At 37.9% G+C, this 27,676-nt stretch overlaps 1 protein-coding gene across 3 annotated transcripts; it reads right to left on the reverse strand.

Moving 5' to 3' along the window:
* Positions 1-58: 58 nt before the first annotated feature.
* Positions 59-25,132, reverse strand: klhdc3 (kelch domain containing 3). 3 transcript variants are annotated; one of them, XM_062995652.1, is made up of 11 exons: positions 25,041-25,132; positions 24,092-24,351; positions 23,788-23,964; positions 22,666-22,781; positions 22,223-22,294; positions 21,912-22,125; positions 21,129-21,215; positions 17,673-17,781; positions 2,910-2,983; positions 2,290-2,368; positions 59-981 (listed from the first exon to the last, which is right to left on the reverse strand). In XM_062995652.1, exons 2-11 carry the CDS (start codon positions 24,243-24,245, stop codon positions 915-917), a joined length of 1,149 nt encoding a protein of 382 aa, XP_062851722.1. In that variant the 5' UTR covers positions 24,246-24,351; positions 25,041-25,132; the 3' UTR covers positions 59-914. The 3 variants fall into 3 exon arrangements, with proteins under 3 accessions (XP_062851722.1, XP_062851723.1, XP_062851724.1); XM_062995653.1 differs by lacking the exon at positions 25,041-25,132 and adding an exon at positions 24,663-24,722; XM_062995654.1 differs by lacking the exon at positions 59-981 and adding an exon at positions 991-1,684.
* Between the last annotated feature and the right edge of the window lie 2,544 nt (positions 25,133-27,676).

A 27,676-nucleotide genomic window follows, 5' to 3' on the forward strand; every position in this document is an offset into this window, starting at 1 on the left:
ATCGTCATTCATTTACTCTCAATCATTATCACTTAGTGAATGAAGGCATGAACACACATGATGAACAAAGTCATTTAATACCAAGAGCTGACGGAATACAGATAAATACAGCTATCCCCCGCTTTTACTTACATTTGAACTTACAGAATAAAATCAAAAGACGATTTTTAAAAATAGAGTTCAGCATTTGTTTTGCAGCAAGCATTCCAACAACATTATTTCTACTTTAGATCGGCTGTGAATTCATCAGATTCCTCCTGCTGTTACTAAGTTTATTTTCAGATTTAATAAGTTATTTGATTTGTTCTGGTTCAATTATTCCCATAGAAATCACAGGTACTAAAAGTTTCATGGGAACGCTCTACTTTCAGTCAGCGGGGGAAAACTGTAATCACACATGCACACAGTGCAACAACGTACAGTGTGTGTACATACGTATATGAGTGATTGTGTGTGTGTGTGTGTGTGTGTGTGTGTATTACTACATTTGTGAAAATTAAACGTCCCCACATTGATACCAGTAAATAAAAATGTTCTCCCAACATAAGTGTATTTTAGCTAGTTTAAGGGTAATGTTAGGGTTAGGTTTGCAGTAGGGTTCGGTTCTGGGTTAGGTATAGGGGTAGGTTTGTGGATTAAGTTTGGTTGAGGTGAAGAATCTGGGTAAAATTGGGTGAGGTGGTAGAGTGGTTATGCTGTAGGTGTGAGGTTAAAATTAGATGTAGGTGAGGTGTGGAGTCGTGGTGAGGTGTGGGGTTTAGGTAAGGGTTAGGTATAGGTGCAGAGTTTTTAGCTTACAGTTAAACACAATGAAAAGAACCTCACAAAAATAGTAATACAAATGTGTGTGTGTGTGTGTGTGTGTGTGTGTGTGTGTTTGTGTGTGTGTGTGTGTGTAACAATGCAGGCATTTATTATCCATGAGAAGAGAAGATGGGGCGGCTGATGTTGCTGTTGGTCGTCATGGCCACCAGCTCCCACCTACAGGAAAAAAATTCAAAAACAGGTGTAAAACTGAATGCAGTGTTAAATGCACCCTGTACCCAGAAGCCTCACATTACCCCAAATTAACATCACGTTTAACACTGGTTAATTGCATTTATAAGCAGATATCAGTCAAAAAATGAACAATATCAGATCTTAAAATGGTAAAATGTTACCATGGTAATAAATAATTAATGCCTGAATCCTGTTAATGTAAATGATTTAGAAATTAAAGTTCCGTCAGTCTGCAATTAAAAAATATTCACAAGTGACTGTTTAATAAATTGTAATAAACAAGCTTTTTAAATAGAAATGCAGCAAGTATCTATACCACACTGATGTACATTACATGTGTACTGTGTACCACATCATTCATGCATAGATGATCAGAGTCAGAACATAAGCAATAAAGCCAAACTGGTATTTATAAAGGGTTTTGTGAAAGGGGTGTTAGGGGTAAGTGTGTAAGTGTTAGAGGTCAGGGGGTCTGAGTGAGTTCTGTTGCCCCCCAAAGCGCCTTGTACCACCTCATCAAGGGGGTAAGTGTGGGTTAGTGGTGTTATTGTGTGTGTGTGTGTGTGTGTGTGTGTGTAATGAGAGCCAAAGATAACAATCTGAACCTCCAACCCCTGACCTACCATCATTTCAACAGATCAGCTTACACACACACACACACTCACACACACACACCTCCAACACTCTGACAGAGACACAAAGATGAACATGAAGAATATGAAGGTAATAATGATAGTTGAAGGCAGAAATATATGATTTACTATACAGTCTGATGTTTGATTTATCACAATAATATTACTCAGCGTTACTAGATTAAATAGAAAACAGCTATTTAAATGATATAACAAGTTTTTCCTGCCACTTTCAGCTGCTTACTGGGATTTTTGGAATCTGTAAAGCTGCTTTAAGACACTGGTAGCATTAGGTTCTGGGTTCCGTTTAGGTGACATTTAGTTAGCGCTAGGTTAGCAAAGTGCATCAACCTCTTTATCCTGGACAGGGTTTGTGGCAAGTCTGGTTTCACCCACAACACTAGGCACAAGGCAGGTATACCCTGGACAGGGCAACAATCCAACACAGGGCTTCATGTCTGTGTGGACGCCCGTCTGGCCAAGAGCATTACTCAGATGGACTAGATCACTGAACCACTCCAATGCAATTTTAATTACTCCAGCCAATTCATATTGTGTAGTAATGTGTGTGTAAAAGTGTGCATGATGTGTGTATTTGTGTGTGTGTGTGTGTGTGTGTGTGTGTGTGTGTGTGTGTGTGTGTGTATGTATGCGTTACCTGATGTCATGTGGTAGTCCTGATTGTTCCAGACTGAACTGAATTACAGCTAATTTACATAAAGTCTTTAGATTTGGACCTGAAACACATCGACAATTACATTATATTTATATTGAATTTTCATTTTTTATTGTATATTTACAACAATCTTACCATAGTAAGAGTGAGACAGTAACAATAAGAGTAATACAGAAACAATTGTAGTGAGACAGTAACAGAGAGTAATACAGGAACAATGATAGTAAGACAGTAACAGGAAAAGTAAGACAGTAGCAGTAATAGTGAGACAGTAACAATGATAGTGAGAGGGTAACAGTGAGAGTGAGACAGTAAAAGTGAGAGTAATACAGGAACAATGATAGTGAGACAGTAATGGTGAATGTAAGACAGTAACAGTGAGACAGTAACGATGAATGTAAGACAGTAACAGTGAGAGTGAGACAGGAAAAGTGAGAGGAAGACAGTAACAATGATAGTGAGACAGTAACAGTGAGAGTGAGACAGGAAAAGTGAGAGGAAGACAGTAACAATGATAGTGAGACAGTAACAGTGAGAGTAAGACAGTAACAGAGAGAGTGAGGAATTGTATTGACAGTGGACTGACTGTATTGTGCACTTACAGAAGTCAAGGATGTAAAGGTCTGAGTGATCCATCAGGTTAAATTCATCACCCAAACCCTGTTCTGTACAAGGACTGAAAATAAACACACAAACATCACCGGGTCAGTAGATTGACATCCACTTCTTAAGACTGAGCTTTAAAAACAAAAAAATACAATAAAATCTAAGTAAAAAATGAAAAATAAAATTGAAGTGATGTAAAGGTAAAATAAAGGTGAAGTTTTCTGCTTAAGGGTCCAACAGTAGCGGTGATGGGGGTGGGACCTCACTCAATCGTTAAAAATAATTTAATAGTTCAGATACTAGATTTTCCATCATCACACTAAATCCACACCAAGCTCAGATCCAGAAAATGATTAATGTGTATTTGTGTGTATTTAAGACAGTTGGCAGACACTAAATACATGAGTGGGTGACATGACCAACAGTCTTCTGATCATCAGTTCAGTATCATAAACGCCCTGCTACCACTGCTGCTATACATCAGTAGTGAGTTCAGAATTGTGAAATTTGAATCAGAACATTAATGTGTAAATATCACAGATAACTAATTATTAAACAGTGAATTATTGCTTAGTTTAAACAAATTGTGCTACTGAAACGGATCATGTTGGTACATCTGATGTTTATCAGGTCTGATAATGGAGAGTTCAGAACACAACTACACTCACTGCTGTAGTCTGTGATGCAACAACATTGTAATCGAACAGTAAAGACTCACTCTCACACACACACACTCTCTCACACACACTCTCACACACTCACACTCACACACACACACAGAGAGAGAGAGAGAGAGAGAGAGAGAGAGAGAGAGAGCTGTAGTTGTTATCAGTGGCAACCATGCACAGGAAGTGAAGATACAGCACTTTGGACGGTTACCACTGTTTCCTGCCTCAGAAAAAGACGCACACACAAATCTTTACAACATATTGCACATTTAAAATCTGATTTCAAATATTATGGAAGCTCCAGAGTTCGTTTTTGCTTTGCACCTAAACTTGAAGTGACTATTTTAAACATTTAGTGATTGGATTTGGGATGCAGCTTCCAGTACTGTTGGGTAGTTCAGTAGTTAGGGCTTTGGGCTATCAATCGATTGAGGGTTTGAATCCAGGCTCTGCTGAGCAGCCACTGTTACCCTTTACACTTCAAGGGGGCTGTATTGTAGCTGACCCTGTGCTATGGCCCTGGCTTTTAAACAAGCAGGAATATTTGAAGAAAGGGATTTTATTTTACTCTACACGTGAATGTAACGATAACTTTGGAATCTCCTGGTTCCTTCGTCCATGTGATCAACATCACACTTCAGTCCGTAGTTAAAATGGATCCTATGAATCCTATTTGACTATTTTTAATATCAGAAAGGATTTTCACTTTCTCTACCAAGTCTAAACAGAAAGAGCCGACATCCCAAGCATATGTCTTTCAAATACATAACTAGACACAACACAGATCTTTAAATTCAATGCACGTCAGATTAAATGATTAGACATCATTAAAACACTGATCAGCATTTGAACAGTTGTATTATAAAAGCTTATTATAGAACACATAAATACTGACAGCTAAACACAGAAAAAACAGTGCAATAAATTACATGAATTATTATTATTAATTATTAAAGTGATTTAAATATGTCTGTGCTCACTTATTGTGATCAAACCCAAAATCACCTACCTAGTTTACATCTGCTTAAATTTGGCTCTGCTGTCAATGTATCACAATAAGTATTCATAATAATAATCTGGATTTGTGCCCAGGAGGTATTAAAACCATGCATAAATATGAAACGTTATTTATTATGGTTCCTTGATTACAAAAGCCAGGCTGTAATCATCATAAAACTGAAATTAACTGTGCAGTTCTGGTATAAACTAGATTAAACCCGAGTTCATAGCAGTGTGTTTATACAGGGATAGTTGGAGGGATTTAAACTGTTGATATGAGTTCAGATAAATCATCTACATTCTTTACTAATCTTAACTTTAATCTTAATCCTTCAGATAGTAACCGCTCAGGATTTTAACTCCTTTCTACATTTCAACACATTTTACAGTCTACTAATATACAGTAAACTCTAATCATACATGGATGTTAAATTATCTTATACTAATAAACACTATAAACATGAAAATGGTAAAACAATTAATAAAAATTATTTTTTGAAATTTTTTTGATCTCTTAAAAAAACAGTGACTAGTTCATGTAGTGTATATACAGAAAAAGTTGTAAATAATCTACACATGACTAATAAAAACATTTCCTCTAAAATGACACCTGCTACTGTGTGTTTTGTAAAGTCAAATGTTTTGGGATATTGTAATAAATTATGCTGCAGATTTTTATAGTACATTCAGTAAGATGCAGTTGAGCTTAGAGTGTAACAATAATAATACAAATATTATTAACACAAAGAATCACTAATGAAATATTTAATTGTAAAATAAAACATTGCTGAAGTAATAAAATTCTAAAAATAAAAATCTAAAAAATAAAAATCTAAAACATTTTTAAAAACATCTAAGATTAATTCATTTCTTTCCCATATTTAATTTTGTTTAATACACATTTTTATTTAAATTACTTTTCTGTTGTTTTTTGCCTAGATTATTTTTGTAAGTATTATTTATTTATTTATTTATTAGGATTTTAACATCATGTTTTACACACTTCTTACACACTGTGACAGAAACGGTAGTTACTCATTACACAAGATTCATCAGTTCTCAAGTTTAATGTCAAACACAGTCATGGACAATTTTGTATCTCCAATTCACCTCACTGCACGTCTTTGGACTGTGGGAGGAAACCAGAGCTCCCAGAGGAAACCCCACACAAACATGGGGAGAACATGCAAACTCCACACAGAAAGGACCCAGACCGCCCCACCTGGGGATCGAACCCAGGACCTTCTTGCTGTGAGGTGACAGTACTACTCACTGAGCCACCCTGTATGTAATAAGCTGTATATCAAAAATATTCTAATAAATAAACTCTTATCCTACATACAGTGGAGGTGAAACGTTTAGAAACGCCTAAAGAGTATAATTTCTGCAACTTTTCTTCTTCTGTGACTGAATATTTGGAGTTCTGCTGGAACACCACCACACTTTATAAAAAGTACAGTGTTGTTGGGCTTGAAAGTCTTATAAATATATCAATAAATCAAATAAATCAGACCACAAAACTTTTCCAGAAGATTTTTCTTTGTCCATGTGATCAGTTTTAAGGTGGTCATTTGGGAGCTTGAGATTTTTCTTGCACTGTTAAACCCATCATCTATGTTCAGGGCTAACTTTTCTACCAGGTATAGATAAAGTGACCACTGTTCCATGTACTTTGTATTTACAGATAGTTGTTTGTACAGACCATAATGGGACTTGAAACTGCTTATAAAAAAAATTACTTTAGAGAACATTTATGTGATCTACATACGAAAATTACTTGTGGCATTAACAAACGTGATCAGAGTTTCTGTCTGTATATTTTCGATGCCACAGATTTTCAGAAAGCACAATACAGTTCTGAAAACTTCATGAAATCTCTTAAAAATGTTCTAATAATTTAGTCAGAAACAGAACAAGCGAGAGTTCAATCTTAAACATAATAATCATTTCACTGATCAACTGAACAAGCACAGATCAAACCAACAGATTTTCTTCACCTGTTTACCAACTCATCTGTCTGTGTTTCTGTCTGTTCTAACTAACTAAATTATTAGTGTTAAACCTACAACCTCGTACACAAACACATGGGGGTGCAGTCAAGAGGCAGAATGGGGGGCTAAAAAAGTCTGACAGTGGTTGTGTGCCCCCCCCCCCCCCCAAACACACACACACAGAGTCAAACTCCAGAAGTCTCTTGCAAAATGAAACACAGCACTGAAAACCATGTTCTCTCTTCAAATAAACACTGATGTGATCTGATCAATTCAAAACACCAACATCACAAGTGTTCATGTATGCTTTGGCTTCATGAGGCCATGTTACATAATCAAATGCATACAGGTGTGTGGAAATACAAGTGTAAGGATTTATGTCCCAAAATAGAAAATACACAACAAGATTACAACAGGAATATTTGTTACTTGTTCAGCTAAACATGCTTGGTTATCACATGCCTTCTCCATTGCCTGAAGTAGTGCCATACATTTGTGGGATCTTTCCATCGCTGGATTTAGAAATGGGGAATACGGTAGAAGGTGCAGCACTACAACATACCAGCCGTGGAACAGAATGACAGGTATGTCATGTCTTGAACACCAGCAGCGAATGAAACAGGTCTATAGTTTTTCATTTCTGCACAACTCTGACCAAGTGAAGGTGCAACGACACCAACACTCTTTTATACTCTGATAAATGATAGTTTGCACAGGTGAAGCATGAGTGAAAGTAATCAGTGTGTGGCATTTTGAAGGTCAGTGTTTCCAGGTGACCAGTGTTCTAAATGATGCAGTTTGTGTTCAGAGATTTGCAAAACTGTGATTTAAAAAAATATTTGATTAAGAACAAATGGAATTGTGATTAGAGTTCAGCAGTCTGGTGTCACTTTGTTCTCAGAATTGTGTGCATAGTTCCATTTTTGTGTATAAAACTGGAGAAACTGTAACTGTACAATTTTAATCCTGAGATTTAGTTTGTTTGATGCAAGACATTTTCACGGTGTTCAAAATATAACTTCATAAAAATGTGACCTTACCAATGATATTGTTATATATTAATTGCAAATGTTTATAATGTAAAGCTGAGTGAAAGGTACAGATTGTAAGGTGTTTATTTTTAATTCTATGGATTTCTTTAAATTTATAAATGCAATAAATTACTGTACTAGAATTTTTAAAGCGTTAAATAATTCTTGTAAACCTGAACAATGCTGATCAGATGAAACACTGTTAAACACTTTATAATTCACTAGCGCTGCTACAGAGGGTGTGTTTATTTATTCCTGCTCGTTCAGCTCTAGCTCACACCGAGTTTCTTTAAGTGCAGTGTCTTATTTTAAATCCTCTTAACCTCTGAACTTGTGTTTGTGTGATTCGGGGGTCCAGAGGTCCTTAAAAAGCTGCATTCATCTTAACCTCTTAAGATCTTCGGAGCCACAAAGGGGCAGAAAATTAATTTGAAATATAAACAGCAGCTCTGTACATAAATGTATTAAAATAAAGTCTTCAAGATCGTTTTACCCTTATCAGCCATTTATATTACTACTTTACTTGTATTATAAATATTTTAGATTAAATAGTAAAATATGAAGACACAAAAGGTTATTCTGTAATTCTCTTTGAGTCAAAAAAGGACCTTTGTACTTTTGCTCATAATTTTGGCCAAACTTTTAAAATTCTTTTACTGTTGGACACAACAAGAAGGTTGTTGTACTTATTTTAAATATTGGTTACCATGACAACCATTTGTGTTTCCCCTCAACAACAGCAGATGACAATATTGTAACATGATATTTACCACTGAGGACAGAGCTTTAATTACTTTTTATGAATAACTTGTTTCTGCTTAAATGTTATAAACTGTGTAAGATTATTTGATGAATTTCCAGAGAAAATAGAATAAAGGAGGACTTGCTGAGAAATTGCTAAGTAAGATTTGTGAAACTGGTAGCTATGAAAGACAAAAGCCATGCTGCCAAACGAAAAGCGTGTGTACTAGCACAGTGCAATTTCAAAAACTGGTGCTCAGCCAAGAGGACAAACCTCAGACCCATCGATCAACATGCCAAATTTCGAAGGAAACTGATCAGTCAAAACAAACAGCCAGTGATATTTACTGCTGCAACATACACTTTTTAATCAACGGTACTTCTAAACCTCCATCTTACCCACCACCACTACCTGCTTCCATTCATGATGCAAAGTGTCTCAGTCCCATCCCATTATACACAAGCACATTCTTTACTTCTATAATGCAGCAATCAATCATACAGCAATTACAGTCATTTGTTGACTGTACAATATGCAATATGTGGCAAAAATATATAGTCACTCACTCACTTCACCGCTTATCCAATTAGGGTCGCAGGGGGTGCTGAAGCCTATCCAAGCTTTTCAATGGGCACAAGACACAGAGTAACAGCCTGGATGAGGCGCTAGCCCATCGCAGAGCAGACACACAAACATACATACACATACAAACACCCATTCACCTACAGGGCAATTTAGTGTCTCCAATAAGCCTGACTGCATGTTTTTGGACTGTGGGAGGAAACCGGAGCTCGCGGAGGAAACCCACACTGACACGGGGAGAACATGCAAACTCCACACAAAAAGGACCCAGACCACCCCACCTGGGGATCGAACCCAGGACCTTGCAAAAAAGTCATACTTAATGTTACCAAGTGTGTAAAACCAATTATATAGTCATGTAATCTCTGTAGGCCAACACTGGCACTGGAATTATCCTTTCTAACTGAACAGTTCATAATAATGCTGTCCAGGTCAACTGTAAGTGCTGTAATTTTATTTGGAATCTTCTGGGAGCAACAACAGCTCAGTCGTGAAACCAGACAAGGTTACAGTATGCAGTATGAGTGTTGAAGCACACATCACAGCATACAAATCACATGTTTTATGATGAACATTACTGATTTATCTAGCTGTATGACGGACAAAAACTCTTGCTTTTAAATTACATGGTGTCAACTCTAATTTGGTAAGGGAGGAAGAGGGGGTGGTCTGGTTGGTTTTACAGAACTGTGTGCTTCTGACTTTAGAGTAACAGTTTGGGGAGTACCTTTTCCTGTTTCATTTAAATTACAAAAAGGTTTAGTAAGTTTGGTGTAAAAGAGCTGACTGTGCTGAAGTCCTGACCGTAACCCCATTCAGCTCCAGAATTTTGTCCGAATTTTGTCCTGTAGTTATGTTTACCATTACCACATTAAGAGGTGGAGACTGGTACAGCAGCACTGATTCTTAAGCCATAGGGAACACTGATGGCATCAGACACACGCTGGTGGTTTATCAGAGCGTTGATAATCAGATCAATGTGGATTAGACTGATAACTCTTTATCAGCTGCAGTAGCGCAGAAGTAATGTCTCCCGCAAACACACACAAACACACACACACACACAGGGGGCAGTACAGGAGACCGTTAGATGTGTAATGGGGCGTGTGGTCGTGGCCGGCCGGGCAGGGGGAAGTCCTGCGGGGTGAGTTTATGAAGCCCCCCGCCAGGCCAAGACTCGTCAGTGTTACATGATCTGCACTGTATCCGTGAAAAACAACCCTGACCCAGCCCACTTACACCCCAATGCCCCCCCTCCCAATACACACCTCGATACCCCCCATGCACACACAGCGGGGCCGGTAGGACAACCAGATCTCCAGCTGTTCTGCTGCTGTGTTAACCAAGCTCACACAAGCATACACACACAGTGTTTATGATGTGCAATGTGTTGTGTGATCGTCTGGGCGCGTCCAAAACCACAGTCACTCCCTTCAAAGTGAATCCTTTTACCATAGAGTAGTTAAACGTGCATGGATTGTTTTAATACCCAACTTTTATGCCATAATACAAGTGGGAATTAGTGCTTGTTTAAGGTACTAGATTTGTATTAGAAAAGTCACCAAGTTGCCCCTGTTGGGCCCCTGAGCAAGGCCCTTAATCCCTTGCTTAGATTGTATTAATAATGGAACTAAAAGCACTGATACCAAATATCACAATCCTCAATTCCAAATCACCTCCTTCAGTCCATTAACAATAAATTCAATTTGTATTAAATTATTACATTTTACATGATCTAAAATGACAGTTAAAGCCAAAAGTTGATATGCGCTTGTAATGGACATGTATTTCATAGTAGGTTTGGGATTTTAGTGATTTCCTGAGACTGAATAATTGAAAGATATGCTGAAACACAGGTGACATAGTTTACAGTCAAGCAAGCTTTACACTAGAGGCTGCTGTGCAGGAAAGAAGCTTCTGCATCATCAAGCACAAGTTTGTGAAACAGGAGCTTCTTTCCTGCACGGCAGCCTCTGCGCGCAAGCTGATGTAAAGGTCCATTTGTGAAACATCTCCAGACAAGAACGTTTGTGATCCAACCATTCAGTCCCATAAAAAGAGCAGTTACAGAAATCACTGAAATTCTAAAAGTGCTATAAAATAAGCCCATGGCGCCAGTGTATGTAAACCATACACTGTATTTTGACCAGTACAGTGTATTTTGACCATAACTGTATTGTACCATAATTTCGGCTTTCTTTATGTTTACAGGCTGAAATTTTACCCTGCAAAAATTTGGATTTATGTAATCTTATTATTTGGATTAGCATGTTACATAATCTGGTTCTGCCACAGAAAAAAAAAATCATACTGTCAATATTCTTTCGAAATCTGTTTTGAATAAAGTTGAAATCAACCCAGAGCAAAACTTCATTTTAGCTTCACACAAATTATGTTATTTTTCTGGTTTTTTTATTCCATTGATTTGTTTTTGATTAAGCTGTTGATTCTTTATTTCACCCACTGGATCAAATTTTTTTTTTTACACCAGCAGCACCAAGAAGTGCAAAATTGCAAAACTGAAATATTCCAAAAATCATATCACCAGGTTCTTGACCTCAGAATCCCATTCACACATGGTGCAGTCTGCATCCCAGAACAATTTAAACCAAACAAGATAAAAATGAAATGTATCAGATAGTGTTGGAAAGAGAAATTAATCTGTTTAATTTTAATTCAGCAGTGAGATGTGATCTGATGATTATCAGATACAGACGTTAAGGTCTGAAAAGTGTTTAACTTCATGCTCATTAGTGTGAGTTCTTCCTTAACAGGAAATCATCATGCACTATAACTTCCTGAGGAAGAGCTTATCATCCCCATCCAGATCCCTCTCTCCCTCTCTCTCTCTCTCTCTCTCTCTCTCACACACGCAGGCAAACCACTCGAACAAACACACACCATTTATACCAACACACAAACACTTACGCTCCATAATCTTGTGGAAAGACTTCCAAAAGGCAGGTATGTGTTAATACAGTGACTAGTGTGGTTATCTAATACAGTGATCTAATACAGTGAATGGTGTAGTTATCTAATACAGTGAATGGTCTAGGAAAATGAAGATCTAATACAGTGAATGGTCTGGGGAAATGAAGATCTAATACAGTAAATGGTCTGGGGAAATGGTGATCTAATACAGTAAATGGTCTGGGGAAATGGTGATCTAATACAGTGAATAGTCTAGGGAAATGGTGATCTAATACAGTGAATAGTCTAGGGAAATGGTGATCTAATACAGTGAATAGTGTAGGGAAATGGTGATATAATACAGTGAATGGTCTAGGGAAATGAAGATCTAATACAGTGAATGGTCTAGGGAAATGAAGATCTAATACAGTGAATGGTCTGGGGAAATGAAGATCTAATACAGTGAATGGTCTAGGGAAATGAAGATCTAATACAGTGAATGGTCTGGGGAAATGGTGATCTAATACAGTAAATGGTCTGGGGAAATGAAGATCTAATACAGTGAATGGTCTAGGGAAATTAAGATCTAATACAGTGAATGGTCTGGGGAAATGAAGATCTAATACAGTGAATGGTCTGGGGAAATGAAGATCTAATACAGTGAATGGTCTGGGGAAATGAAGATCTAATACAGTGAATGGTCTAGGGAAATGGTGATCTAATACAGTGAATGGTCTAGGGAAATGAAGATCTAATACAGTGAATGGTCTAGGGAAATGGTGATCTAATACAGTGAATAGTCTAGGGAAATGGTGATCTAATACAGTGAATGGTCTGGGGAAATGAAGATCTAATACAGTGAATGGTCTGGGGAAATGAAGATCTAATACAGTGAATGGTCTGGGGAAATGAAGATCTAATACAGTGAATAGTCTAGGGAAATGGTGATCTAATACAGTGAATGGTCTGGGGAAATGAAGATCTAATACAGTGAATGGTCTGGGGAAATGGTGATCTAATACAGTGAATAGTCTAGGGAAATGGTGATCTAATACAGTGAATGGTCTAGGGAGATGGTGATCTAATACAGTGAATGGTCTGGGGAAAGGAAGATCTAATACAGTGAATGGTCTGGGGAAATGAAGATCTAATACAGTGAATGGTCTAGAGAAATGGTGATCTAATACAGTGAATGGTCTGGGGAAATGAAGATCTAATACAGTGAATGGTCTAGGGAAATGGTGATCTAATACAGTGAATAGTCTAGGGAAATGGTGATCTAATACAGTGAATGGTCTAGGGAGATGGTGATCTAATACAGTGAATGGTCTGGGGAAAGGAAGATCTAAAACAGTGAATGGTCTAGGGAAATGGTGATCTAATACAGTGAATGGTCTAGGGAAATGGTGATCTAATACAGTGAATGGTCTAGGGAAATGGTGATCTAATACAGTGAATGGTCTAGGGAAATGGTGATCTAATACAGTGAATAGTCTGGGGAAAGGAAGATCTAAAACAGTGAATGGTCTAGGGAAATGGTGATCTAATACAGTGAATAGGGAGATGGGGATCTAATACAGTGAAAGGTATTGTGATCTAGTACAGTGTTCTAATACAGTGAATGGTCTAGGAAAATGGTGATCTAATACAGAGACCTAATACAGTTAACGGTCTGGGAATATGATGATCTAATACAGTGAACGGTTTGGGGAAATGGTGATCTAATATAGTGAATGGTCTGGTGATCTAATACAGTAAATGGTCTGGTGATCTAATACAGTAAAAGGCATTGTGATCTAGTACAGTGAATGGTATTGTAGATTAAATCATGGGTTTAAATCCCCCCTGTAGTTACTCGCTGTTAGGAGCTTACCATGTTCTTCCCACATCTGCATGGTCTTCCTTTAGGTAGTTTGGTTTTCTCCCACCCCCTAAGACATGCAGAAGGTGAAGTGGCTGCTCTAAATGACATGTCTAGGTAAGCCTGTAGGTGTGATGACCTTTATTGAATTGGCTACCTATGCAGGGTGTTCTTCTGCCTTGTGCCCAGGGTTTCTCTGTGATGCCAGACCCACTGTGATCCTGACCAGGATGAGGTAAAAATGAATGAATGAAAAGTGTGTTTGTTGTTCCTTTGTTGTTCAGCCAAGACTCAGAAGGTCATGTTGACTTTCTCCATCCTGCCTCAGAGTGTGTGTGTGTGTGTGCGTGGGTCAGAGGGGAGTGTGCAGGCGTTTCCGTAGTGTTCTAACGTGGCAATCACTCAACCATCAGATAAGACACACACACACCTGGAGAAGAGATCAGTGGAGGTAAGTCCACGGTACTACAGTGTAGTTCACACTGTTTAGCGACTACTGCTAGCAATGCTAATGTAGTATTACATTATGTGAGTATGGCAATGTTTTCAATTTTAATGCAGCGCTCTGACAAATGGACCAATAAACTGTAGATTCTACTTGTCTTCACAACTCGATCAGCATGGTTACTCATACCTTCTACAATAATAAATTAATTCACACAGATACAGTAATTGGTTCCAGGTTTAAAATGTGATTACTCGTCTATTCAGGAGTTTTAGGTGCTTGAACAGACCAAATTAATACAATAATCAGAGGTGGTTTTACACCTCCTCTCATATCCACTATATATATATATATATAACATTGATATAAAAATTTTAACTGAATGATGGTTGATTCCTAGTAATGCTGTCTAGGTCCTTTTTGTGTGGAGTTTGTATGTTCTCCCCATATCCATGTGGGTTTCCTCTGGGAGCTCCGGCTTCCTCCCACAGTCCAAAGACATGCAAGTGAGGTGAATTGGAGATATAAAATTGTCCATGACCGTGTTTGACATTAAAGAGTGGAACTGATGAATCTTGTGTAACCAGTAACTACCTGTCCTGTTATAAATGTAATCAAAGTGTGTAAAACATGATGTTGAAATCCTAATAAATAAATAAGATAAATAAGGTAAACCTTATGTCTGTGATTGAAGCTGGTAGATTCTGCAGTTAGATTACTGTAATTATATATTTAAGGGAATATTAGCAGTCCAATCACAGTCTTTTTAACTACTGCACTGCTGACACAGACCAGCAAAAAACTTTTATTTTATAATTATTTTTTAGTAATACTTTTAAAAACTTAATATCTGCTAGATTTAAACACAGAGCTAAAATGAATTTACTTAAACCAGCAGTCAGCAATCCAGTGTTTAGAGTATTTCTAATAAAACATGTATTTGGAAGATAAATATGATTTTATTTACACATTATTACAGGCTGGATGTATTATTTAATACCATTAATATAAAATTGAAACGAAGCTTTCTTTTTAATGAAATAATTCATAAATCACAGTTTTAGCTTCTAATGAAGACAGTCTGAATACAGAATAATGAACAATGTTCTTTTAAAAACGTCATTACTTATAAATCAGCTGAAGTCAAATAGATAGTGTGTAAGTAAGTGTGTGTTTTGGTAAGATTGTGTTTATTAGTGTGTATGTGTTGGTGTATAAATGAGTGTGTGTAGTGTGTAAGTCGACACTTAGCATACGTCGTTCAGTGTGTGTGTGTGTGTGATGTTAAGCTCATAAATTTGGAGAATTTCACGCCTTTTTGCAACTCAGCAGGTCTGTTTACACTCACACTCAAACTCACACACACACTGCAGTAAGAAGTACTAATGTGAATGCCAGACGTTCGAACACTTCCATCTCGTTACAGAAGGTGTTAAAGGTGGGTCAGTATATCAGTGCAACAATTATGATTCCATCTTAAATAATAATATTATGAATACAAAGACGATCAGTGTGAGTGAGTTAGTAATAAATAAATATAAAGGGCTGGACTAACTAACAGGACTGTTAAACTGGTACAGAAATTAATGATGTTATTAAGAGTAAAAGTAACAGAACAATTCAACTCGATTTCCAGCCTCATAAGCAGATCAGATCTGAGTTTACAGCAATCAGACCCTAACCCTCATTATCAGAAGGACAAGAGATCACATCCAACTGTCAAGAAGAGAACAAAAGTTTCACTTTTCTATAAATGTTTGCTTATTACTTATTATGAGCAGTGCAGTTTAAGCAGTTCAATTTGAAAGATGCAGTTTAAACAGTGCAGTTTAAAATGTGTAGTTTAAATGTTGCAGTTTGAAAGTGGATTTAAGCAGGCTGGGGTACACTTCCTCTGACTAAATGAGAGTTCTTAAAGCTGCACATCAACCTCAACAAAACTGGAAATGTTCACGCGCACACAAACAAACAAACAAAAACACACACACACACACACAGAGGTTTATGGTGTGTCGGTAGGAATTCATTATCACTCTCAGGTTGCTGCTCTAGGTAAATATCATTAACATGTTAGTGTGTTTGTGTGTGTTCATTTTCTGGCGTCTGTTTAGTATCACACTGAACTTTCTCACAGCACAATTACACACAGCACATCCTCACCCGACCTCCCCACACCCCCCAGTACACACACACACACACACACACACACACACACAAAGTGATTGATGTGTTGGATTATCTGTGAGTCTCACAATAAAACATAAATAATTATACTAATGAGTGTAGTAATGAGAATAAACACACACTCACACCCCATTAACACATCGTGTGTGTGTGTTCAATACTATTTAGACCTAATTTAAGATCTATGGCTCTAATTAAAGGTATAAACAAAGTCAAAAGGAAAACAACACAAATCCTAAAAGTAGCTCAAATTTTAGATAACGGGATGGAACAGTTGTTCTGCTTCACCACTTAAGAGAAACAAAATTGGTTTTAGAGTTGAATGTTTTCAAGTTGAATGTTAAACTCTACACAGTTTAACAGGAAGAATTAAAGACAGACTAAAAGAACTTTACTGATCCTGAGTCATGCAGCGTAGTTTCTGTTTACACTCACAAACTGAACATATTGATGTTTGTTCTTTAAACTGTTTGTTTTTACGTTTGCTGAGTTTAGAGCCACTTTTATCCAAAGAAACTTACAATCGTCACCAAACATAGTGAAAGCAATTAAGGCCCTTGCTCAGGGGCCCAACTATAGCAACTTAGCAGTAGTGGGACTCGAACCAGCAACCTTCTTTTTGATTAACAGCTGTGCAACACTTTTAATATGAATCAGATCTGACAATGGTAATTCATTCAATTTTATAATAATTATTACATTATAACAAAAATGGACGTTACTTTAATTAAGCAGCTCCTGGTGATTACTGTAACACTAATGAGACTGCTCATTAATCATGTTCACATCCAGAAGGAAATCAATTAAACCATAAAAATCTGCATTTATATAAAAGATTCATAACATTTGATGGAATATAGAAAATAAGGTACTAGACCAGTAATCAGAAGGTTGCTAGTTCAAGTCCCATTGCAGCTAGCTTGCCATTGTTGGGCCCCTAAGGCCCTTAACCTGTAATTGCCTAGATTGTTTTTACAAACGCTTTGGATAAAAGTGAGTGTGCATGTGTGTTTATAACAGGAAGTGATGGGTGAGGAAGGATTTCCTGTTCTAATGCACACAGTGGAAGTTCTTAACCCACACTAATCCCCATCCACTCTAATATCAAAAACTTCCTCCATAAAATCCAGATCAGACTGGTCAGACACAGAGTTCACTTACACATTCAATGTGTTTATATACACCATAAATAACCAGACCACAGATTTCACCAAAATAAAATGATAATAGCATAATAATATAAACCCTGAAACATGTTGATATAATAAAATTTATATCGTCAGGCCTTGTAGAATTGTAAGTCTATAAAAATATTTTCTATATGAGCAATAAAATAATAAAGGTACCTGGTTCCCCCAAACAGGATGATCCGATCTCCCACAATGCAACAGCACTGACGTCTACGTGGACACGGAAACTTCCCCTTCGGTTCCACCTTCTTCCAGCAGAACGCCTCTACACAAACACACACACACACATACGCTCCTGATCAAAATCTTAAGACCAGTTAAAAAATTGCAAGAATTTGCATTTTGCACTATTGGATCTCAAGAAGGTTCCAAGTAGAGCTTCACAATGCTAAAAGAAGAAATGGGTGCAAGAGACAATAACTTTTAAGCAGCCAATTTATTGAAAACTGCATTTACACTCAAACATGCTTTTTTCAGCTGATCAAAAGTTTAAGACCACAGCCTTTAAAAGCCAAAATGTGCGAAAAAATTTGGATTCCATGTCGTTTTCTGTCAAGTATTTACACTGTCAAGACCTCCTGAAGGCAAAAGCAAAAAAGCTCACTGACTTTGAACTTGGTAGGATTGTTGAGCTTCATAAGCAAGGCCTCTCACAACATGCCATCGCTGCTGAGATTGGATGCAGTAAGACAGTCATTTTGCATTTATTAAAAGATCCTGAGGGTTATGGAACAAAAAAGTCAAGTGATAGACCCAAAAACATTTCACCAGCGCTGAGCCGCAGGATCCGATTGGCTGTCCGTCAAGACACGGGACGATCCTCGACCCAAATTAAGGCCATTACTGGTGCTGACTGCAGCTCAATAACCATCAGACGGCATCTGCGAGGGAAGGGCTTCAGAAACAAAAAACTTCTTCAAAGGCCACGGTCTTCTTCAACGCCACAAAATTGCCCCTTTGGACTTTGCAAGGGAGCACCAAACATGGGACATTGAAAGGTGGAAGAAAGTTTTATTCTCTGATGAGAAAAAAATTTACCTTGACGGTCCTGATGGCTTCCAACGTTACTGGCATGACAAGGAGATCCCACCTGAGATGTTTTCTACGTGGCACAGTGGGGGGGCGCCATCATGATTTGGGGTGCTTTTTCCTTCAATGGAACAATGGAGCTTCAGGTTGTGCAGGGGCATCAAACAGCAGCTGGCTTTGTGGAGATGTTGCAGCGGGCATCCCTCATGACTGAGGGCCCTCGTCTGTGTGGTAACGACTGGGTTTTTCAACAGGACAATGCTGTAGTTCACAATGCCCGCCTGACAAAGGACTTCTTCCAGGAGAATAACGTCATTCTTTTGGACCATCCTGCGTGTTCCCCTGATCTAAATCCGATTGAGAACATTTGGGGATGGATGGCAAGGTAAGTTTACAAAAATGGACATCAGTTCCAGACAGTGGATGCCCTTTGTGAAGCCATCTTCAACACTTGGAGCAACGTTCCCACTAGCCTCCTGAAAACACTTGCATCAAGCATGCCTAAACGATTGTTTGAAGTGATCAACAAGAATGGTGGACCTACTCATTACTGAGTCCTTTTTTTGACACTTTGATTTCTGTTTTGAGGGGGTTTTCGGGTTTTTTTGAGCTATGGTCTTAAACTTTTGATCAGCTGATGAACAGCCTATTTCAGTTAAATTGTTGTTTTCAATAAATTGCCTGCTCAAAAGTTTTTGTCTCTTGTGCCCATTTCTTCTTTTAGCATTGTGAAGCTCTACTTAGAACCTTCTTAAGATCCAGTAGTGCAAAATGCAAATTCTTGCAATTTTTTAACTGGTCTTAAGATTTTGATCAGGAGTGTATATATTCACTTATGTCCATTTTTGGTCATTTATATAGAATTTATATAACTGAGAAAAACGATGTTGATAATTATACTGTACAAATCTGATTCATCTCCATTATCAGTCATCAGGAGGTCATCATATGTCATTTCTTTGTAACAACCTCACATTGTTTTTGTAGGTTCAGAGGCAGTTTAGCAGAAGGTTGAATTTGGTCTCTGGTGATGACATTACAGCAGCAGATCGCACTTTCCTAACTATGTAACTATAGCATTAAAAGATGCAGTAATTAAACAAAGAAGGTTGCCATTTTTTTTTTTTGAGCAGTTAATAATTATTATAGATAAGTGTAGGTTTAAACATAAAGCATAGATTTAAACTGCTGAGAGTTTATAAATGTGATCAGTTGTATTGAGTGATTGGCGTTTAATCAGTCTGATTTTGATAGAAAAGCTGATACATTTATTAAACCCCAGTATCAGTTGATATTTTTAACTATTCTATATATCGATCAGGTCATTACTTTGTCAGTAAGCAATGCTGGTACAATAGACTAGTAATTATTAAATTTTTCAAGCCTTGTCAGGGCATGAGCAAGGCTACTGTCACTGTGAGTAACTGCAAATAAAAGTGCCTGTTAAATTCAGTAAATGAACGATTCTAAAATGAAAAGTTTGAAGTGGAAATATTACTCATCAAAACCACAGAAATAAAGCAGTGTTTTATTCCAACAGCAGATTAATTCAGCCATCTAGTGGATACTTGACACACTGCAACACTGTGTGTGAGTGTATCAGAATGTGCGTGTGAGTGTATCAGAATGTGTGTGTGTGTCTGTGTGCACAACAAACGTTTATTACTACCCAATTAATGGAAATGTCACCGTTTTTTAGTTATTTGCACTGTGTTTATTATTATTTTATTCTATTTTATTTTCTGTACTTGTAACTATTATGTATATTTTTGTTCTTATTGTTATTTTTATTATTTCACTGTAACTGAGCTTTGGCAATACGAATGTCCTTATTTGTCATGCCAATAAAGCTTCTTTGAGCTGGAGTTTGAGTGTGTGTGTGTGTGTGTGTGTGTATCAGAATGTGTGTGTGTGTGTGTGTTAATGCACCAAATATCACCACATTTGGTCCCAATTCTTCCCCAAATTTAACATCATCATCCCCGAGATTAACTCCCTCCCATACACCGACAAACTGCCCCACCTACTGGGGGAGATCAGAGAGAGCTGCACACTAGCATCACTAACACACACCTGCCACCAGGTGAGGGACATTGGGTGACCATGTCACACACACACACTCGCACACTCACTCGCACACTCACATACACACTCACACACACACTCACACACACACTCACACACACACTCACACACACACTCACACACACACACACACACACACTCACACACACACTCACTCGCTCACACTCACATTTTTGTTTTTACTGCTTACATTTATTATTATTAGTCACTGTAAATATTTTTTGTTTTTATATTATAATTTTTTTCTGTTACATTGTTGTTACTATCTGCAATGTTTTTCTAAAATTTCTATATGTATATCTGTTACTTTAATTACTTTTTGGCAGTACGAATGTCCATATTTTGTCATGCCAATAAAGCTACGTTTGAGTTAGAGTGTGTTATTGTGTATATGTGTATCATCATGTGTGTATTATAGTGTATTTGTGTGTTTGTGTGTACTATTGTGTGTGTTTGTGTGTATTATTGTGTGTATTTGTGTGTTTGTGTGTGTATTACCTGGATTAAACTTCCACAAGTCGTTAAAGTGACGGTCCAGTCGAGCATTGTAGCCTCCAAATATGTACAGCTCTCCATTATACGCAACTAAAATTAAAATAAAAAAAACTATGAATATATTAATTCATTTTACTTGAGGTTAAGTTTTAAACTACACACAACTATTGTAAAAAAATTTAATGGGGCACCAAATAGAATCCTGCATGAGATTTGCAAGGATGAACCCAATAAGCAAGATGCTTCACAAAATACTATATCAAAAGTAATCCTGATGAGGGAGTCCATGTGGTTCTACTCTACACTATAACATGTCAGGTTTTAATGCAGAGCCGCCTGAGGGGTCGAAGGTCAAAAGGCAATCAATATTGGTTTTTGGCCTTGTCATTCAGGCACAGAGATTTTTCAGGATTCTCTGAATCTTTTAGTAATGTTAGTAAAATCCTCAAATTGAATGTGGAAAATTGTGTTTTAGATGTTTTATATTAAACCCTAGCTCCCCGGTCTTAATTTGTCCCCATCCAAAAGTTTTTGGAATTTGTTGCAGACATCAAATTAGGAATTAGTTTATAGATACAAAAATAAATAAAGTTAAAAAGGTAAAAACTACATACATTTTTTTCTTCCCTGTGCTGTTTTTAACTAAATACCGGCAACAAATACAAAATCACTGCTTTCTGCTTTTATCTAAATGAAACCTGCAGTATCAACTCTTTTGGAATTGGGCTTGTATGTAAAAATGAGATTCAATGGTGGGTGTGTGTAAAACCATGTTGACAAACTCACATGCTGAGTGGCTGCGGCGACCCTCAGGTTGAATCTGATTGGTTGGTGTGTTGAGCCAGCTGTTGGTATCTGTGTCGAACACTTTGATCTTATTGCAGTAAATCTCATTATTGGAGTGAAACGGACCAAACTGATCAGCTCGCCCACCAAACACAAACATCTTTGAACCGATAACTGTCGCCGAGTGGAAATCTCTCCACCGTGCGGGGGTTCCCTACACACACACACACAGGTTATGTGAGATACAGTCAATACATTAAGTGCCATCCAGCTGCGCTTGGTTAACATGCAGCCAGATAATTGTTACTCACTTTAGCTTTAATTAATGTCCAGCACATGGTGGTTGTGTCCAGCTTGTGTATGTCATTTGAGAAACAGTCAGCCTACAATCACACACACACAAACCCACACACACACACAGTTGTTTATTTACAGTTATGTCTTGTAACATTTAATGTAAAGCAACTTACAAATGTGACCAAATACAATCTAAGCAATCAAAGGTAAAGGACCATCAACCTTCTTCACAGTCCATAAACCAACAACAACCAAGTTCCCAAAAAAGTTTCAATATACAAATAATCATCATCCAATGTAAACAATCTATTTAAATATTTTGAATCCTGTTGATTTTTATATTGTCAGCGCCTGAAGTCAGACTCTGAACACGACAACTAACAACCATTAATTTTGCTGTTCAGTAAAAATCTACATGCAGCTTCTGATTGTATTAAAGGTAAAGTTAATGACCTACCAGTTGTTCATAACCCCCAAATATGTACATGTCTTTGTTAATGATGCAGGCTGAGTGTCCGTCTCTTGCACCAGGGACTGTCCCACATACTCTTGGTGTCCACCACCGGTGACTACCTACCACACACACACACACAAGTTATATTTCCTGTATGATGTAAGTACTGGTGCGTATATATAACAGTAATAATCGTTTAGCTGTAACAATTTCTTTGCCTATTGGTCGGTGTTTAACAGTCCTTTAATTTTTTTTTCATAAGGTCAGTTAGTTGGCCCGTTTCTTTATCAGCTGTTCATATTTCATATTTATCTGTAAGCGTTGTGTAGATTAGTATGTTTTCCCATCAAACTGTTTCATTTGCCAGTCACCATGTCTTTTATGTGGACTTTCCTATCAGTCTGTCTGCATGTCACTTCAGGCATTTCTTCCTCAAAATGACTTTTATGCATTTTGTTTATAGTCAGAGTCAGAGTCAGAGAGGTTTTATTGTCATTTTAGCTACATACAAGTACATATTGAAACGAAACAGCGTTCCTCTAGGATCACGGTGTAACACGGTACAAAAAGTGCAAGACAATACAAAACAGTGTAAATACAACAATAAATACAAAAAATCCTATAATAAATAACTACAAAAGATAATCCTAATTATCCCTAATCTAAACAAGTAATTAGAAGACAGGACTAAAGACAGTGTTAGTACATGATGGTGAATAGATGGTACAATGGTTCATGAGGTAGTGACATGTTGTACATTAGCAGCGTAAAATTGGCAATGCCTAAAAAGTAAATAAGGTGCAAAAATACAAGTAAGGTGCAGAAATTACTTGTACAGTTCCAGGAGGTGTGCAAAAAATGCAAGTAACATAGTCAATACAGTTTAGTGTGTGGCAGCAGAAAATTTCCGGAGGAAATTGTTATAGTACTGAATTGAGGAGTCTGATTGCCTGAGGGAAAAAACTGTTACACAGTCTGGTTGTGTTAGTCCGGATGCTGCGGTATCGTCTCCCAGACGGGAGCAGAGTAAAAAGTCCATGTGATGGATGGGTTGGATCGTCCACAATACCTCAAGTTTGTGTAATAGTGTGTAATCGTGAGTGTGTGTGTGAATTTTACACTTACTAATGTCAAAGGCGTACAGGACGTTACACGCCCCCTCTGTATCGTTCCTCCCACCCCAAATGTAGATAGTATCATCCACCAGCACGGCTGTGTGTCCGTACCGCATGTAGGGAACTTCAGGAGAATGTTCTCTACCGCCGGTCTTCACCGGGGGAAGCTTTGTCCATCGCAGGGACACTGACAGAAACACACACACAAACACACAATGAAATACAACAGGAGAACGGATTTAGGTGTGTTTATACATATAGCAATATTTAAAAGTGACCTGAAATTATTTTTATTAGTAATGAAAAAAAAATACCGGTGTTGAAGATGTGCACATCAATTTGCCGCAGTGTTTCATAGTCCTCCCCGGAGCAGTACCCCCCAAAAGAGTACACTTTATGACCCACTGCTACAGCAGCATGGTTCACCCTGCGTGGACCACCGTCCAAACACACTGTCCAGCGTAGCATCACACTCACACACACAGTCACCGCCACGACAACGCAGCACAGTGCACACACACGTTCCACCACTGCATCACCATGGCAACTGAACTTCCACCATCATGCGTCACACCTTTAAAGAAACAAAAAAACACATGGAAAAATACTAATAATACAAAGTGTGTGTGTGTGTGTGTTAGTGTTTGCGTGTGTTTGTGTATCAGTGTCTGAGTGTATGTCAATGTGTGTTCCCTATAGCAGTGTTTACAAACAGAAATTAGGTGTTGGGGTTGGGGTTAGGGTTGGGGTTAGGGTTAGGGGGGGAGGGGGTCCAAAACTTGTGTAACAAGTACACAAAAGTGTAACTGTAAATATAAAAAAGTCACACCTAAAATATAGACCGCTTTCCAGTCACTTTATTATAAACAATGTATATAATCAAACCTCCATCTGTATCAGCACATGAGATTAGACACGCTGTCAGTTTGACCTACTGCACAGTCTGATTTCACTTGTTTACAATCACCACACGTTAGCGTTAGCATTAGCTGCTCACTGTTTAGCTAGAAAATAATCACTCACATTTAATATTCTAATTTTAGAGCCTCAGATTTTCACACACACACAAACACACAGAGAGACACATACACACGCACACACAGGCACAGAGTTAAAAATGTTGACACACGCATGTGAGATCGGACCCAGTGTACAGTGTGTATATTTTTACACGGTGCTGCAGGTTCTACGTGATTCTAGAAGATTGTAGGTGATTAATGATGATGACAGTGGGTTCGGTTAATGGTCAATAACGTTACTCACACTTCTTTGAGCTGAATGGTGAGTAACTGATGATAAATCTATCGAAAATAATCCCGATATACCGACACACTCCACCTCATACACCACCACACTCAGGCTACAGCATAGTTCTTAAATCCGATTGGTTCTCCTATAAACACGTGATCACTTCCTTCCTTCTAGGCACGTGACTGCTCTGGCTCGCTTTGCAAGTCTTTAAAGACAGCGAACGAATCGACTCTGAATTGGAGTCGGTTTTTCAAAGTGAATCGTATACAAGATTAAAAACAATCACACGTAGCTGTGTTTGGGTGAGGTAAAGTAAAGTGAGGTGGGTGAGATTGAGGTAATAAAACGAATTGATATTTAATAAGAACTCTTGTAGGAATTTGAGCTATAAAGATTAAATATTCGAATTTTTAAAAGGCACATTATAAAACGGATAGTTCCGGTCCTAAAATCTGATTGGCTGAGCCGCGTTCGAAGCCGTTGTAAAATTAAGCAATAGAACACGAGAGGGAGTGTGTTATCGCGAATATCCCAAGTTGCAAAAACTCATTTTAGGGAGGTAAGAACAACAAGAAGAAAAAGGCAAGAACCTCCGAAGGGAAAAGAGAAATAAAAAACCTCTCACACACACCAAAGGATTATGGATGATAACAGAACTCTTAGGAGCTGCTAACTGGGCTATTAAGCTAACTGTTCGCGTCACAAACACATTAATGTTCCCTACATAGTGCACTAGATTGTGTATCAGATCGCGGATTTATGTTCACTACATAGTGCGCTAGATTGTGTATCAGATCGCGGATTTATGTTCCCTACATAGTGCGCTAGATTGTGTATCAGATCGCGGATTTATGTTCCCTACACAGTGCACTAGATTGTGTATCAGATCGCGGATTTACGTTCCCTACATAGTGCACTAGATTGTGTATCAGATCGCGGATTTATGTTCCCTACATAGTGCACTAGATTGTGTATCAGATCGCGGATTTACGTTCCCTACATAGTGCGCTAGATTGTGTATCAGATTGCGGATTTATGTTCCCTACATAGTGCACTAGATTGTGTATCAGATCGCGGATTTATGTTCCCTACATAGTGCACTAGATTGTGTATCAGATCGCGGATTTACGTTCCCTACATAGTGCGCTAGATTGTGTATCAGATTGCGGATTTATGTTCCCTACATAGTGCACTAGATTGTGTATCAGATAGCGGATTTACGTTCCCTACATAGTGCACTAGATTGTGTATCAGATCGCGAATTTATGTTCCCTACATAGTGCGCTAGATTGTGTATCAGATCGCGGATTTATGTTCACTACATGGTGCGCTAGATTGTGTATCAGATCGCGGATTTATGTTCACTACATAGTGCGCTAGATTGTGTATCAGATCGCGGATTTATGTTCCCTACATAGTGCGCTAGATTGTGTATCAGATCGCGGATTTATGTTCCCTACATAGTGCGCTAGATTGTGTATCAGATCGCGGATTTATGTTCCCTACATAGTGCGCTAGATTGTGTATCAGATCGCGGATTTATGTTCCCTACACAGTGCACTAGATTGTGTATCAGATCGCGGATTTATGTTCCCTACATAGTGCACTAGATTGTGTATCAGATCGCGGATTTACGTTCCCTACATAGTGCACTAGATTGTGTATCAGATCGCGGATTTATGTTCCCTACATAGTGCGCTAGATTGTGTATCAGATCGCGGATTTATGTTCCCTACACAGTGCACTAGATTGTGTATCAGATCGCGGATTTATGTTCCCTACATAGTGCACTAGATTGTGTATCAGATCGCGGATTTACGTTCCCTACATAGTGCGCTAGATTGTGTATCAGATTGCGGATTTATGTTCCCTACATAGTGCACTAGATTGTGTATCAGATCGCGGATTTACGTTCCCTACATAGTGCACTAGATTGTGTATCAGATCGCGAATTTATGTTCCCTACATAGTGCGCTAGATTGTGTATCAGATCGCGGATTTATGTTCACTACATAGTGCGCTAGATTGTGTATCAGATCGCGGATTTATGTTCCCTACATAGTGCGCTAGATTGTGTATCAGATCGCGGATTTATGTTCCCTACATAGTGCGCTAGATTGTGTATCAGATCGTGGATTTATGTTCCCTACACAGTGCCCTAGATTGTGTATCAGATCGTGGATTTATGTTCCCTACATAGTGCACTAGATTGTATATATAAATAAATATATTTATGAATTAAACATTGTTGTATTTATTGTATTTTATGTTGACAGCCGTTTTATAAAAGCAATAAGCCACTCGAGACCGTGCGTTACTGCTATGATTTTAGCACGGGAAAGAAGTTTTAGGCACTCCGCTTCGAGTCGTGCCAATAATATTTTAACTCTAACTCTAAGTATTATTATTATTATTATTATAACATCATTATTATTGTTGTTGACACGTAAGTAGTTTTTAAATTTTTATAACATATTAGACTTCAGAGTGGAAAATACTTTCCAACTAAAAGAAAAGTATTCATTGTAGTTAAATATAAAATGAGACACGAGGTGGCTCTGTAAACCCACACTGAATAACCTTTACTCTGACGTGTATAGAACAGTACACAGTATCAACAAAAATCATTTAGCCTGGGGTGCAAAAAT

This window comes from Trichomycterus rosablanca, chromosome 5 (genome assembly GCF_030014385.1).
Source record: "Trichomycterus rosablanca isolate fTriRos1 chromosome 5, fTriRos1.hap1, whole genome shotgun sequence".
NCBI classification, from domain to species: Eukaryota; Metazoa; Chordata; class Actinopteri; order Siluriformes; family Trichomycteridae; genus Trichomycterus; species Trichomycterus rosablanca.